General features: G+C 36.6%; 3 protein-coding genes across 3 annotated transcripts; 2 read left to right on the top strand and 1 right to left on the bottom strand.

Moving 5' to 3' along the window:
- Positions 1-317: 317 nt before the first annotated feature.
- On the top strand, positions 318-1,954 carry LOC103039511 (cytochrome b-c1 complex subunit Rieske, mitochondrial). The gene is made up of 2 exons (XM_007250957.3): positions 318-533; positions 1,272-1,954. Exons 1-2 carry the CDS (start codon positions 383-385, stop codon positions 1,880-1,882), a joined length of 762 nt encoding a protein of 253 aa, XP_007251019.2. The 5' UTR covers positions 318-382; the 3' UTR covers positions 1,883-1,954.
- Positions 1,955-2,880: 926 nt separating this feature from the next.
- Positions 2,881-5,266, bottom strand: zgc:112052 (protein C19orf12 homolog). Its single transcript, XM_007250954.4, has 3 exons — positions 5,107-5,266; positions 3,454-3,634; positions 2,881-3,358 (listed from the first exon to the last, which is right to left on the bottom strand). The coding sequence occupies exons 2-3, from the start codon at positions 3,608-3,610 to the stop codon at positions 3,093-3,095; spliced, it is 423 nt and encodes a 140-aa protein (XP_007251016.1). The 5' UTR covers positions 3,611-3,634; positions 5,107-5,266; the 3' UTR covers positions 2,881-3,092.
- Positions 5,267-5,589: 323 nt separating this feature from the next.
- On the top strand, positions 5,590-15,768 carry LOC103038882 (uncharacterized). The gene is made up of 7 exons (XM_007250955.3): positions 5,590-6,170; positions 7,621-7,844; positions 8,329-8,427; positions 8,603-8,704; positions 8,806-8,919; positions 9,828-9,936; positions 10,030-15,768. The coding sequence occupies exons 1-7, from the start codon at positions 6,062-6,064 to the stop codon at positions 12,102-12,104; spliced, it is 2,832 nt and encodes a 943-aa protein (XP_007251017.3). The 5' UTR covers positions 5,590-6,061; the 3' UTR covers positions 12,105-15,768.
- The last annotated feature ends 474 nt before the right edge of the window (positions 15,769-16,242 follow it).

Raw genomic sequence — 16,242 nt, 5'->3', positions numbered from 1 at the left:
CCTCTCGTTTCTAATAAACCAGGTGTTGACACATCCTGAAGTGGGTAATCTACTCTCTACAGAGTCTCTGCTCCAGCTCTTGTAAACACGCCTCCACTGACAGGACCCCATAAACACAGATAGACCAAACAATACTGCCTGTACGGAATTATAACAGAGTTACAGATATTTAAGACAGCTATAAATGAGCAAGCTAGTGAACAGTTTCATGTTTTATTTTGCAATGATATATAATATGTTCATATTTTAGGTAGTGGTTTAATGAATGAGCGTTACGTTCTTTATGATCAGGCTCCCTGTGGTCTGCCTTGTACACGGTGTGTCTGTGGAAGGCCCTCTGAAGGGTCGCAGTGACCGGATTTGCTGTAGCTCTGCCGGAGAAATGGCGACTTTAGCTGGGTGCCGGGGACTGCTCTCCCCGTCCCTGAACCCCGCCAGGCTCCTCCTGTCCCGGCAGGCTAGAGCTGCGGTGACCGGAGCTATGAGCCTGGGACAGGCGGCGGCGAGCCCCGGAGAGAAGAGCCAGAGCGCAGGTACTGAGCTGCTCTCAGAGCCTGGGAGATAACCTAGCTATAGCAAATAATCAATCAATTAATCAACCTTTATATTCTCTCGGTAATACATTGAGGATAACCTTTATTTCCAATGCAGCTAAGCATTTACAAAATTAAAGGGATTGGAAAAAAATGTTTTAATTATAAAAAGAAGCAAACAGTAAGTTATAAGATTTAATTAAAATAAAAATCAAAATAAAAGGATGTGCAGACAGGCTAAACTAAAACAGTTACAGGCTGTCTGAAGGTGGCTAGAGACTAATAGTTTAAAATGATTGTGACAATCTGTGTCAAGTCAGAGGAGTTAAATGTAATTTTTATTAGTGGGGAATTGTGTCAAACTGACATTTTGACCCATAAAAGTGCCAGTAGTGTTCAAAACATGGCACAATTCAGCATAATGTTATTAGAGTACTAGCTGACATGATTGTGACTGTAAGAAAGAAACGGAGAAGGATTTCTATAACAGGGTTTCTATAAGAATGTATTAGTCATTCAGCTATAGAAGTCCAGAAATTTTTCAAAAATATGTCATTCATTTTTTAAGCAGTAAATTATGTGTTTATAAAGTATATCAAATCATTGCATTGCAGTATTAGTATAATAACATCCTTTAATATGTCATTACTACTACACATGTGCGAGGCTACATTTTATGATAAAAAAGCATTCTAAAGTGTTTTCTGTTGACAATTGCTCTGGTTGTTTTCTTTGTAGGGATTCTTGGTGTGCGTTTGGCCCACACTGATATCAGTATTCCTGACTTCTCTGACTATCGCCGCCCTGATGTCCAGGACCCCAAGAAGTCTGCTCAAGACAGCAGTGAAACTCGGAAGGTTTTCTCCTACTTGGTCACAGGGTCCACTGCTGTGGTTGGGGTGTATACAGCTAAGACAGTGGTCACTCAGTTTGTGTCTTCCATGAGTGCTTCAGCAGATGTCCTGGCATTGTCCAAAATTGAGATCAAGTTGAGTGATATTCCAGAAGGAAAGAACATGACCTTCAAGTGGAGAGGCAAGCCCCTGTTCGTCCGCCACAGAACTGATAAGGAAATTGCAGCTGAGGCTAGCGTGGACTTGTCAGAGCTTAGGGACCCTCAGCACGACAAAGACCGTGTCACCAATCCTTCATGGGTTATTGTCATTGGTGTGTGCACTCATCTAGGCTGTGTTCCTATTGCAAATGCCGGCGAATACGGTGGGTACTACTGCCCGTGTCACGGGTCACATTATGATGCGTCAGGCAGAATTAGGAAGGGCCCTGCTCCCCTGAACCTGGAGGTGCCTTATTATGAGTTTGCTGATGACAACACAGTGATTGTTGGATAGATGTGGACTTTCTTTAACTGATCTTATGTGTCTCGTCAAAATATGTAATAAATATTAATTAAACCTCCCAAATAGTGTCTCAGTAGTGTGTTAAAACTAAAACGGGCTGTTCTCTATGCAGTTTTCTGAGCTTCAGTTTCCAGGAAATGCGAGATTTCATGCCCTGTGCTATATGGTGGATTCCTGATCTTTTAGGCCACAATTGTGGGACACTTAAAACACTTAAAAAGTCTGCAGGATTTCTTATTTAACAATTTGTCTTTTTTTTTTAACAAAAGAGTCTTTGTTGCACTTTGTGAATTTATTAACCTCAAAACTTGCCTTAACCAGCTACAATTCTTACAGATTAAAAGCAACTTAGAAGCAGTGGCTGCATGTGGAATTACAATGACTAATGACAAGATTGTGGCAGAAATATATATTTTTTCTGTTTTCAGAAAATTAAAAAATACAGAGGAACAGTGCTGCAGTTCTGTGTAAATGTAAAGAAAAGGCAAAGGTATATAAATACATGTGACAAGTATGCATAGTGACAATGTTGCTGAATTAAACTGCTTAGGTCAGAATTTCAAAAGGTTTAAAATTAGTGGTGTGAACACAAAAGAGATCTCCTGGGTACCAAAGAGGACCAGAAAAAAAATCTGAACATATACTGAGGCCATTTGCAGCTGGTTATTTTAAAGTTTCACTTTAACAGAGAGTATAAGTTGTTTAGACTAATGAAACATTCTGCATACTATTTCTACATACAGACATCTATTTCAGATATGATACTGTACGATGGTGGTTGTTCTGTGGCACTGCTTACTAACAATTGGAATATCCTTTATTTTTGGGTTAAGAATGTGTAGGGTTGTATAGGGGGGGTGGGGATGAGGGGGCGGTCTTGTTGATGCAGATTCAGGTGACCACCAATCAGAGTGGAGGGGTTTGTTTGTTGTCTGTCTGACATCTGCTTCTAATTTTATTGGCAAAAATTCAGATATTGATTGCAAAGGTCAATTTGCTTCATTTATTTATTTACAGATTCCAGCATTTTCCGTCTTTACTGATGCTCCTAAGCAAACCATAATTTAGTCAGTAAACACCTGTGCCATAATTAGTTAAATACACATTAATCACATTTTATAAAATAAATTAAACAGTACGTAAGGAATAAAATTAATCCCGGTTTTGGCAAAATGCTCTCTGTCTTGTTTCCACCTTGTTGTCAGTCAACATAATGAACCTCTGCTTGGAGCTCTTTTTGAACGTAGGCCAGTAAAGCAGCCGTCACCTGCTGCTGCAATGATGCATTCCCCATTACTATGGCAGTTAACTGGGCTACATCAGTCCAGTTTACAGATCCCAAAACAGCCATGATATCTTCATAGAGTTTCTGCTGCTGATCTGGTGTCATTTCCAGGATTATCTGAGGCAGTGGTTTAAACTGGCCAGTTGTCATCCAGCATCCCAGCAGGCCTCCAACAGCCCCACCTGGAAGTAGTAAGCAAAACAGATGAGCTCAGAGACTGTGATTTTAAATGTAATAAGTATACTGCTGACAGTTACCCTGAATAATAAATACTCACCAACTGCAATGCCAAGTGGACCACCTACCAACCCACCAGCAAAGGCAAGGCCTCCAGCAGTCAGTGCACCTTTTCCAGAGTGCTTCACTGCAGTCTTAACCTGTTGGTTTGCAGAGAGTTCGCAGCACAGCTTCATCACATCGTCAATCCTGGTCATCCTGGAAGATTGGGATTTCTTTCTCTAGGGAGGAAAAATTCATATATCTTTCAACTGGAAAGATTAGGGAAATGTTCTTTAATCAGATTATGAATTATTGTCAGAAATGCTTTACCTAAAAAAAAAGTAATACAATATATTGCTTATGCATTAAATAAAATAATTAATTGTGCCAATAATAAAAGGATCATATCTAAAAGTTCATATTTATTCAGGTCATTACGGTCTGGGTCTGGGATTTCTGTGAAATATGTTTTAAAGGTAATAATAAATATTTTTGAAAATCATAACAATGGAGATAAAGACTGACAGCTGAGAGAGAGCATATTAAGTAATTAATTTATGTATTCTTCCTGTTCACTGAGTACATTTATTTTGCAATATTACTCCCCTAAAAATAGAAACGAAACCATTATTTGTTTGTGAATTTAAAGTGTATTTTATACTAGCTGTTGAGCAGCTTTAACTTAAGACCTTTTGTTTTGGAAAAGTGAAATCATCAAAATGTCATCAAAAAAGGTAAATTTGCTATGATAGTACAGACACCTAGTGATAGAAATAACAGGTTTTCAGATACTTTATCAGTGTATTTTTACTTTTAGAACAAATAATATTTATTAATGTAATTCAGTGAAAAAAAACTTAATCTATACAGCTGTAAGACATAAGTTAACCTCTAGAGAATACAGAAAATGGAAGTGAACTCTTTGCATTTCCCTGGACTTCTGAACTAAATAAAAAAAAAAAAATTGATGAGAAAAATTTTTGTGTATAAGCCCAGTCTTGGACATAATTTATTTATTTATTTTTCAATTATGTAAACAAGCAAGTCTATATATACACAATAGTATCACAATATTTGAAGACACTGTCATGATACACAGTATCATATTTTGACAAGTGTATCAGCAGTGGCATATTCTGCTATTCAAATATTCTTGTTATGAATAGTACAGTGACATTTATACTGAACATCATCCAATTATACAATTATGAAATGAACAGTGTGGTCAGTGTTTTTTTTTATATACAGCTCTGGAAAAAAATAGGAAACAATTGGAATATAATCAAGAGAAAGATGGATGATCACAAGCCATCAAACCAAGCTGAACTGTTTGAATTTGTGCAGCAGGAATGGCATAAAGTTATCCAAAAGCAGTGTGTAAGACTGGTGGAGGAGAATGTGCCAAGATGCATTAAAACTGTGATTTAAAATTATGGCTATTTCACCAAATTTTGATTTCTGAACTCTTAAAACATAATGAATAGGATTTTTTAATATATTTTTTTTGCATTATTTGAGGTCTGAAAGCTCTACATATTTTTTGTTATTTCAGCCATTTCTCATTTTCTGCAAATAAATGCTCTAAATGACAATATATGTTCATTTTACTCAAACATATATCTATAAATAACTGAGGTGGTCTCTTATTTTTTTTCCATATATATATATATATATATATATGTCATCACTCAAAAAATAAGCCAATACGTACATCAGAAGTCAGATTTCACACACACAGCAGGTGTGTCAAGAGGGATAAGGGTAAGGAGAAGAAGAGTTTTATCCATTCTGTTCAGTTCCGACACCCAAACAGCTATTCTGCACCATCACCTCCACAAATAGCCCACAGCGTGCTGTCCGTGAAGTCTGCAGCACTGCTCCTGCGTCTTGTATTTAACAAAATAAAAGTCCTGTAGCGAAGCTGGCGTCTTACTTCATGTTTCAGTGTTTTAAAACTTAACAAACAAGCCAATTGAATTGTTTGCTAAATTAGAATTAAAATATATGTGAACAATATAATCAAAGTAATCATAGCTTTGAATAATACAAAATTCCTCCAAAATTCAACAAGAGACTTTATTTTTATTTTAAATGATATTATATATAAATATTAAATTGATTAATTTTTATGATTGCTTTTATTTTTAAAACAGACAGGTAAATCCATTTCAAAACATTGTTGCACTCTACAGATTATAACCTGATTTTTCTTCGTTCTTCCTTTATTTAAAAAAAGACACTTTCTTTCATTATTCTTTTAAAAAAGACTTTTATTATGAAAAGGTCCTCTACTGTCCCCCATGTGTGGAAGTGTATGGTTAGTTTGAGCAGTGTTTATCTGGGTGTTTATGGGGTTTTATCGCTGTTTGTGTTTTAAAGTGTAAATAGAGTGAATTGTGAACAGGTGGGATAAGTGTTTGGTGAATGAACGGGCTGTCTGTGTGTTTATTCGCTGGTTCTCGGGGTCAGTTTTATGGTAATTTGTAATGAAAGCTGGGCTGCTGGGCAGATCAGCTGCAGGACTTGTCTGAACAGATCCCGGGTCTGAGATTAAAAGGGGCGGGGCCTGAGGACCCCGACACTCACCCTCCACTCCACACCAGCACTGGGACACTTAAGGAGCATCAGGATGGTGATGGAGATGGTGATGTGAGCTCTTCACGGGGATGGATGAAAGTCTGTGGTGTGAGAAAACCTGCTCCAGCCTGATCTCTGCTTTACCTCTGTGGATCATTGAATATGCCTGGACTAACCAAATGGAAGATGTTTTAGAAGGTAAGTAATGTTGTAATGAATTTGTTTTTTTTTTTAGTTTACTATACTCTGGATTTACTGTTCTGTTCTTTCTTTTGTTTTGTTTTGTATTGGTAGTATAATGTTTTAACTATTGTGTTTTTTTTTATATTGTGTAAACTTTTGCCATGTAGATCAATAAGCGAAGAACATTAAATAAAAAAAGTGTATGTTTGCATTACATCTTTCAATGTCAATGACGAAAAAACATCCTTAAAACACCCTTTCCTTACATTGCCTAATAGGCAACAGTTAGTGTTGAAATTCTGACATTAAATGAATGTTCATTTAAAGGTTTAGAATGGTCATGGCTGAGCTCTTCTACACTCAGAATTAATGCTATATAAAAGGTGCCTCCAACAAGTAATACTTATAATAATAAATGTCCCTTCATGATTTAAACGTCCATTTTTACACTGCAGGAACAAAGTACATGGTGTAGAAACAAAGTACAAATTATAAGAATAGAATACAAAGAAGATATATATATTTAATGGCAGTAAAGTTTATACAAACATATCACTGCTGTCCAATGAAAAACAAGTATCTCCGTTTCTGTCATCTTATTTGTCCCTTACACCATGTCTAAATTTATTGATGAATGAACCAAAAGAAATTCTCCAAAGTGACCTGAAAAACAGTTAACAAGGTTTTCGTTCTCTCCTGTAAAGTTGCTGTTTTGGAGAGTTTTGGAGCTGTTTTGCATTTTTTAAATTGGACAGTGACTATATATAAAACCATAATGATGAATCGGTGTAGAATCTGAGCTCAACATTGTTTCAGTGCATTAGAGATTAATCATCTTTTTGCTAAACAACTTTTTAATCTAGTAATAAAAAACAGCATAAATTCTTATGACGTTGTAATACTTATACAGATAAAAGGTTTAATAATGTTTTATAGAGATGCACCAAAATGAACATTTTTGTCAGAAACCAAAAAAAAAACAACAACACTTGGCCATAGACTAAACACCCAACACTGTGTTTTGCAGGTTTTCATCAATTTTTACATTTCATAATTTCAGGTTGTGATTAAGTGTAATTATGTGTTTTAAAGCATAGGAATGGTTGTTGTACTCTTTATTGTGTTTTTAATAAATGTCAGTTTTCTAGACAGGGATTAAGCCTAGTTGTAGATTATGTGTTTCTTTCCATTCAGCATACTGTGATTTCCAAGACTAGACTTAAAACCTCTTGAAAAGTTGAATAAGTAATGAGCTATTGTTTCTTATAGACAATAGTTAATACAACATTCATAACCGGTTCAGACACCCTGATGCATGTACGTACAGCTTCTAAGTAACTGCTGTGGTCCATCTTATTTTCTTAGAGTTTGACCTTTGCATGTGTTATTTTAGAATACAAACCTTTTTAATTACGTATTTTACTCAGTGCTAACTTTTTGTCCTTTTTTTGTCCTTGATGCGTAGTCCTTGGTCCCCCACTGTGGCTGGAAGGTGACTGTAGGCATCTGACTCCTGAGGAACCATGCAGCTTGCGTGTGATGGCGGCTGAAACCTGGATGGTCATAAGGGCCAGAGACATCAAACACTTTGAAAGAGTGATGGAGTTTCTGGAGGTCACTTACGGGTTAATGCCTCAGTTAGTGTCCTCCATCAAACATATGAAGATAATGTTTGGCTTGAAGACGTTGGTAAGACAGTGTTTGGATGACGCAGCATAGTGATGTATATATGCCGCTCATTTATGCTGTATTTTTATTGTTTTAGGGTTTTTTTTTTGTTTGTTTTTTTTTTACTTTGAAACAATGGCTATGGAGGTATGATAAATTAATGTTCATAGTGTCTCAGAAGTGTCTGTTGAATTTTGTCACTTAGCCAAAATCATAAAATATTACATACCTAAAGTGGTTCAAATAGCTTATGGATGTGCAGGTGGTTTTAATGTTATGGCTGATCTGTAAATGTCAGAAAGTACATAAAAAGAGAAGGCAGCACTAAAACAGAACTAAAATCAGTCGGTTTCTGATTTCAAGCAGTCTTTCATTCTGCACCTTATAGCCATTGTTAAATTTCAGATTTAAATGCATGAAAACCAGCTCAGAGCAATACACAAAAAGCTTAAATAATTTAATAAAATGCTTACTTTTGTAAAACTAAATATACAATATATTTCAGGTCATTATGTGGATGTTATGGGATGACCAGAGTGTGACCAGCATCAATGACAAGATCACAAGGTTCTTTCCTGAAAATCTCCCACACTACCATGGAAGTGTAAGTGCAACTAGTATTATTTTCCTCTAGGGGTCGCTAAAACTCTGCTAAAACAAGGAATATTCCAAAGCTTGCAATACAATTGCATGTATCCGTATATAAATGCCTCTTCTTTTTAGAGTACCAAACTGTGCTTTACAAAATTTTTTACTTCCTTTTTTTTTGCATTGCTTAGAGCCGCAAACATTTGGAGCTGATGCAGAAAACTCAGCAGGATTTCAAAAGATTTGCTCAGTCTCTAGCTAGAAATCCTGACATGCGCAAAGCCTATATCAGGGTAATATAAAAACCCTTCCTTATTCCTTCATGGTAAAAAAAAAAACAAAAGATATAAGATATTTATATTTTGTTGTTCTGCTTTTTGATCTTGCTGTGTAGGATTTGATGGAGGAGCAGTACGGGGAACGTTATGCCATGAAGGTGGAAGAGAGATTGTTACATTATCTGAAAGAGCTGAACAAAGCCCTTCCACAGCCGACACATATAGATCAGGTACATATCCGTTGATTTTGTTAACATCTACATGTACAATAGATTAGGGGTATAAGGAATGTAATATATGACTATACAGGTAGAGCATGGCCAGAGCAGCACTCTTCCACTGTGTATTGGAATGCATGGATACAGTTCTTAAAAAGATATAGAATTTGTATTAATGGCAGGCTGTTTTTTCTTTTTTATATTTGAGAGAAACAGTAATCCTATTAAGTTCATATTCATAAGGCTTTAAGAGTTCAGAAATCAATATTTGGTGGAATAACCCTGTTTTTCAATTCTAAGTTTTCATTAATCTTGGCATGTTCTCCTCCACCAGTCTTACACACTCCTTTCAGATTACTCTATGTCACCTCTGGTGCAAAAATTCAAGCAGGTTTCCAATTTGGAAAAAAAAGAAACATATGATTTTTAAATGGTCTTATTTTTATATTTATGAATGTCATTTTCATTGCATAGTTTTTACATTTGATTAATGGATGTAATTGGATGTGCTTATTCAATGCACGTGTTTTTTGCTCATTTTTTAAAGGGGCACACCAGTGATATAGATGCTGCTTTTGCCCTTATTTAGAGAAAGTGCTAAATAAAACCATAGATGTATAGATGTGCATTCTGTGCAACTGTATAAACATCTATTGTTATATTTTATTCCTCAATGCAAAAAAGGGGATTTATATTTCAGTGAATACACTAAAATATAAATGCGCTTGATAGTTGATGCATGTATCTGCAAAGGAAGAACTGTATAAATAAATACATTCAATATAAAAACAATAGAAGTAAGCAAACATATGAATGGGAAGAAAAAAAATCAAAATATTAAATTATATACTGTACAGGTAGTCTAAATAAGTGATTGCTTGTTTTATTGCTCAAATATTTATGTGTGCTTTTGTGTGTAGATTTTAAAGCAGTCCTTTTCATTGGATGAGACAGAGAAATTGCTACACCAGCTACTTACCTGTAACAGTGCATCCTTGCCCACTGCGCTTAAGAGGCTTTTGAGATGTGGTGAGCTTTTAGAAATTACTCAAATTTGTCCAACTCTGCCTTGAAACAATTTTATACGTACAATATATAATTTTTTGTTCTGTTATGTTCCAGCTATGGCAACACACTTTAGTCAAGTTGATGCCGATAAGCTAAAGAAGCGAGCTGAAGCTGACAGACCAGTACCTGGCTCTTTCTGTATAGCTCTAAGATCTCAGCAGAGCCCGGAGGAGAGGCTGTCCCAGCAATGCTCCCAGGGTTCATGGCTGAATAGAAATAAAAGTCCTTCACTTCTACAGAAAGCTACAGAGAGCGTTTGTTTGGAAAGACCATCTGTGCATTTAAAACCAAAATCAGGTTTGAGGCTTGATATAACTCAAGGTGACCTTGATCCATGTGTGGCGAAGCAGCAGGATCCTCAGCGAGACGATTCTGGAGCGAATGTAGAAAAGAAGACCTCCATTGAGGAGGACAAGACGGAGCACCTGTGCTCCAAACATGGAAAGAATATGAAGAGTATCCTACTGGAATGTTCTGAGGAGCTCAAGGGTCAGAACAGCGAAGCTCCTCTGGCTCATTTATGCACTCCATCATCACCTCTCACTCCCCTGCTTCAGTCAACTCCTCAGAGAAAAACCCACTCCTCAGCATCTCCTCCACACCAGGACTCATCTTCTACATATGTATCTCTGTCTTCACATCGTGACTCCTCTTCCAGCTTCTCTTACTCTTTTACAAACCTTTCAGGGGCTGTCCAAGTCCAAGATGCCTCCTCACAGTGTTCCTTAGGCAAGCCAGTCACTTCATCTCTTATGCTTCCAGTGCAGCAGCAAGATATTGCTAGAACATCCTCAGACCAACAACAGAACATCTCAACAACGTCATCACTTTCAGCAAAACAGATCTCACCCTTTCTATTCTCTTCACTTAAGAATATCACGACTTCATCAGAATCTTCAGGGACGCCTTCTTTATCTTTAGTCCCGCAGGAGTGTTCCTCACCTTTAGCCAATCTTTCAGCATTCCCAATGAACCAGCACACTCTAGATTTACCATCCATCTCTCATGACATATCATGTTTACCAAAATCTTCGTCCCAAGTCCAGCAGGAGAGTTCCTTATCAATGCTCTACAAGAATCAAACCAGTTCTCCAGCATCCACAAGCACAACAACTTCACCAGCGTCTTCATCCTCAGCCCAGCAGGAGAGTTCCTCATCAATGCTCTCCATGAACCAAATCAGTTCTCCAGCATCCACAAGCACAACCACTTTATCCTCAGCCCAGAAGGAAAGTTCCTTATCAGTGGTCTCTAAGAGCCAAATCAGTTCTTCAGCATCCACAAGCACAACAACTTCACCAGCATCTTTACCTTTATCCTCAGCCCAGAAGGAGAGTTCATCAATGATCTCTAAGAGCCAAAACAGTTCTTCAGCATCCACAAGCACAACAACTTCACCAGCATCTTCATCCTCAGCCCAGGAGAGTTCATCAAAGCTGTCTAGGATCCAAATCAGTTCTTCAGCATCCACAAACACAACAACTTCACCAACATCTTCATCCTCAGTTCAGCAGGAAAGTTCCTTATCAATGCTCTCCAAAAATCAAATCAGTTCTCCAGGATCCACAAGCCCAGCAACTTCAGCACCATCTCCGCCCTCAGCCCAGATAGAAAGTTCCTCGTCAATGCCCTTAAAGAATCAAATCAGTTCTCCAGCATCCACAAGCCCAGCAACTTCATCCTCAGTTCAGCAGGAGAGTTCCTTATCAATGCTCTCTAAGAACCAAATCAGTTCTCCAGCAACGTCCAACCAAAGCCACAATTCTGTTAGTTTTCCAAGTTCCTCAAGGCAAGATGTCGCCAGTACCATCTCAGGATCTGACAGTGTCTTGAGAGATAAACTAAAACTATCCTTAGAGACTCAGGCCATCTTCTTGCAGTGCAAGTGGCTGCAACCCCAGGTGCTGCTCTGCAGACTGAGTCAACAGAACAGTGCAGCGACCATCACACCAAAAAGAACCCAAAGCCGGTTATGTGAAGTGGAAGAGGAGGAGGAGGAGGAGGAAGAAGAGGAAAATGTATCATTTGATGTCAATTTATTGTATTCAGACTCTGAATCGGACCCACAAGACTCGGATGATCCAGATTACGCTCCGTCAAAAAGACGCAAGTCATGCGTGGACTTCTAGAGGGAGTTTATTGTGTTGTAACAGCTGGAGTTGTATAATGTTTGATGTCAGACTCTTATTGATCGACTGTTACCCAGGCAGTGGTGCTGCTGCTCCACACGGTGAAACTCTAGGTTTGTATTCAGTTCTATGGATACTTCAAAAAAATCTTTTGCTGTACATTTGATGTTCAAGCACAGCATAGTTTAAGTTTTTATTTATAGACTTGCTGACATGTTAACATATGATATTGTATGGTACAAGAGGTTAGGGGTTTAGGGTTGTAAAAAAAACAATATTTATCAATAACTGAGCAAAACACTTTCTTTTTGCAAATTACATACCTTTCATTTTTTTACTATTTATTTATAAGTGGGGCTGCATGATATTGTTCTGTGATATATATTGTTCTCCAAAAGTCGCATGGTCCAATATATATATATATATATATATATATGTGTGTGTGTGTATCAAAGATAGGAGTAAAATTGATATTGGGCAGATATTTTATCTTCTTCTGGAAGGTATGTCATGAGAAATAAGATGTTTCAAGCAAATTGTAGCTTGACTTGTATGGTGTAATTTGTCTTATTTGTCATTGCACTTCCTGCAACGAGACTATTGCACATGCGCACATTGTAAGGACAGTGCTAAAACGATATATGTATTGTGCAATATATATTATATTATAAACAGGAAGTGGGTTTGACATTTCATCATGGGGTGGATCAGTCCTATTAGCATCCAATGCCACATGGGATGCAGTGTCAGCAACTGGTACCATAAATATATTTTGTTTTACATTTGCAGTTGTTAAATTGAAATAACTTTATAAAGAAAAATATGTTTATATGCACAAATATGGATAGAACTACATCTAACTTAAGTTATTATTAACATATTTGGTTTTCATTTACATACTAAACCATTGTTAGTTTAGTATGTTGTTTCAAGGGCAATGTTTTGCAATTATGTCAAATTAGATCATTTGTTAAAGCAAAGATGCTAAAGCGGTGGTTCTCAGTTCTGGTTGTTGGGATTGTGTTTTAGGTGATTCCCTGCTCCAATACACCTAATTTAAATGATCACATTGTTAATGTATAGATGCAGCAGGTAATACCCAGTTAATTATATGAATCAGGTGTAGTAGAACAGAGGTATGGGACAGTTTATAAAATATTTTTTTCTCCAAAAAAATAAAATAGGTATAATATAATAGGTACAGATAAACACAAATGCAGTAAAAAATAATTTCTGTTGGGTGCCATAGCCAGCGCCCAGGTGGATGTGTTCAGTTTAATCACCAGTTCACCTAATTAAATAGATAGATAGATAGATAGATAGATAGATAGATAGATAGATAGATAGATAGATAGATAGATAGATAGATAGATACATAGATAGATACATAGATAGATAGATAGATACATAGATAGATACATAGATACATAAATACTTTATTTATCCCGAAGGAAATTTAGGATGTTTAACATGTTTAAGCACTGACTTATTGGTGATAAGAACTACACATAACCCAATACTAAACTCACATATGAAAGATGTTTTAAAGATGTATTATGTTAGAGTTTTACTGAGTCTATAAACCCTTCTTGCACGGATAAGGAGCTTTTTACATAGGGTTTTCACAAGTGCCTAAACTGTGTTGCAGTACATTTATATAAGCTCAGTATCTCAGCGACTGTTTAAAACTTTCCTATTGATTTTTGACGCCATTACTTCTCTTTTATTGCTCAATGGTTGTGCTGCGTGTGTGTGCTCAGATGGCACTGTACCAGGGCTATGTGCTAACAGCACACAACCCACGTGAAATCTTATTTGCTGCTGTTTTAGTGACATATAAACTTGTGTCCATACTGGCTGAGGGTTATCGCACCATTGGTGTACATTGACACACTTGCGTTAACCAATAGTTGAGTAGGCGACGTGCTGGAGGAAATGTATATACTGTGAGGGGCTGACTCATGGAGCATGGAACATGGAACATGGAGTTCTGTGATGTGCTAAATCATAACATACGTTTTCACTGAGTGTCACAGTCACACTGACCCTCCTTAGCTTCAGGTACTGTGGGACTGGGAGCTGTGGTGTAGACTTTGAATGATGAAACAGAACCAAAGCAAAACAGGCAAGAGTTAGGTGGTGTGTTTTGAGTTATATGGTTAGGGGGTGAAGGGCGATGGATGTTCAAGGTTATCTGTGTGTGTCTTGGATCTCTGATTCGGTATTCATTTGATGTGTTTGTTATCTGACGTAAGGGTAAACTTGTTTTCTGGTGTGTGCAGACATGATGCAATGTTCCTTATGTAAGAGTTCCATCATTCTTCATCCTTCTATCAAATTTTGATGCCAAACTTTAGGAAAGTCTCTCAATCGTTCGACTATTATGTTAAAAAAATGCAACAAAGACAAAGAAGCTGGTAGAATGGCCCTGACTTTTCAGAATGCCCCAATTTACTGTCATAATAGAGTAACTTCTATTATACAGTAATACCTATAATGTTGAAACACGTCATAAAAACTCACAAGGTAATACCTATACATAATGTAGTAATGCTTTAAACCTCATAATATAATAACTACACATCGTTTACTATAAGTGCATACAATATTGTTATTATAATAATATAAAAAGCAATTATGGAATACTTTTATACTTACTTTTCTGGTGCTGTTCACTACATTATGATAATGATATGCAAATAATATATTTCATAGTTATTATAGTTAGAAGTGTTATAATCATATAACACAATGTAAGCACCAGTTGGAACACACTGTTCAGTCCACCAGCTCATCAATCATGTATAAAGGACCTTTTTAATGTTATGCAGTAAAATTAAACATCATAAGAATAATTGATTCAGTACAAGTACATTGAAATACATAGTAAATTGTTTGTAACCTAAAATGTAAGGTTTTTGAATTATTTTAGTGTAACCTTCATATAGCCCAGATATGAATATTAAAGAATTGTTACACACTGCACAGTCACATTTTTTGCTTTACTATTGTGTGGGTCTTTAATGTTTGTTCATGTCAGCTTATGTTCTGTGTTCATTCTTTTATAAGTTTCAGATTTTGTTGAACTGTATTTGAATACATAATCACACATTGTCATGATGAGCACAGAATTGCAGACACGTGCAGATACTGATAAAAATATATGTTTATTATAAAAATAAACAGATGTAATACGTGGTTGATACAGAAAACAGTTAATCACCAGAAACCAGAGCAATGTAGACAAAACCATACCATAAACGAGAGACAGTGGAAATGTTGTATGTTATGGCAGCACAGCACAGCATATTTTAGAGGACAGAGCAGAAGAAATTTCAGGAAATATACAAAACAATATATAAAATCTAAATATACAAGGAAAAAATACAAGAAAATATACATTACTAAAAAGTATATGGATCTATACACTAATAAGAGAGGAACTGTGGTACCTAGTATGTATGTAGTGATCAGAAATGTTACACATAGTACTGCATCAACTGCAACAATAGCTGATAGAAACCCATAGACAAAGGAATCCTTTGGCAAACCTTTGTTAAGCACTACAATACCATTAAAAGTTCCATTGAAAAATACTACTTAAATCTTTACTGTGCAAAACAGTAAAGAATCATACGTTAACCATGTCCAGAAGTAGCGTTGAGTCTGGGATGGACCATCACACAGTAGAAGTGTTTATATTGGTCAATTGAATCATAATTCCTGATCTTTTTGGAAGAAATGGACACTGTATGCTCCGGACAAAAGGCAAAAAAGACCACCCTGATTGTTATCAACAAAAAGTCCAAAAGCCAGGGTCTGTCATGGTAGATAAAATAAGATAAGATAAGAAAATTCACAGTATTACAGCAGCAAATTGATAGCAAGGCACACAAAAGATGAGGGAGATAGTGACGTGTCTAAATACGTCTCTTGGAATGGTTCCCCCGAGAGGAAACCGGTGCTCACCACTGCTTACTAAAATTGTCTAAGTTCTCTAAGCATACAACTTGTTGAAAATTAAACTAAAACTAATGAACAGACGGAAACAGTTGTAAAAGAAAGGAGAAGACAGCTTTATTTAGCAGGTACTTTCAATCTTACAAAGCAGATCAGAACAATAAGCCTTCTAGTCGAC

This window comes from Astyanax mexicanus, chromosome 9 (genome assembly GCF_023375975.1).
Source record: "Astyanax mexicanus isolate ESR-SI-001 chromosome 9, AstMex3_surface, whole genome shotgun sequence".
Lineage (NCBI taxonomy): Eukaryota > Metazoa > Chordata > Actinopteri > Characiformes > Acestrorhamphidae > Astyanax > Astyanax mexicanus.
This window is presented reverse-complemented; position numbering and strand designations above follow the sequence as displayed.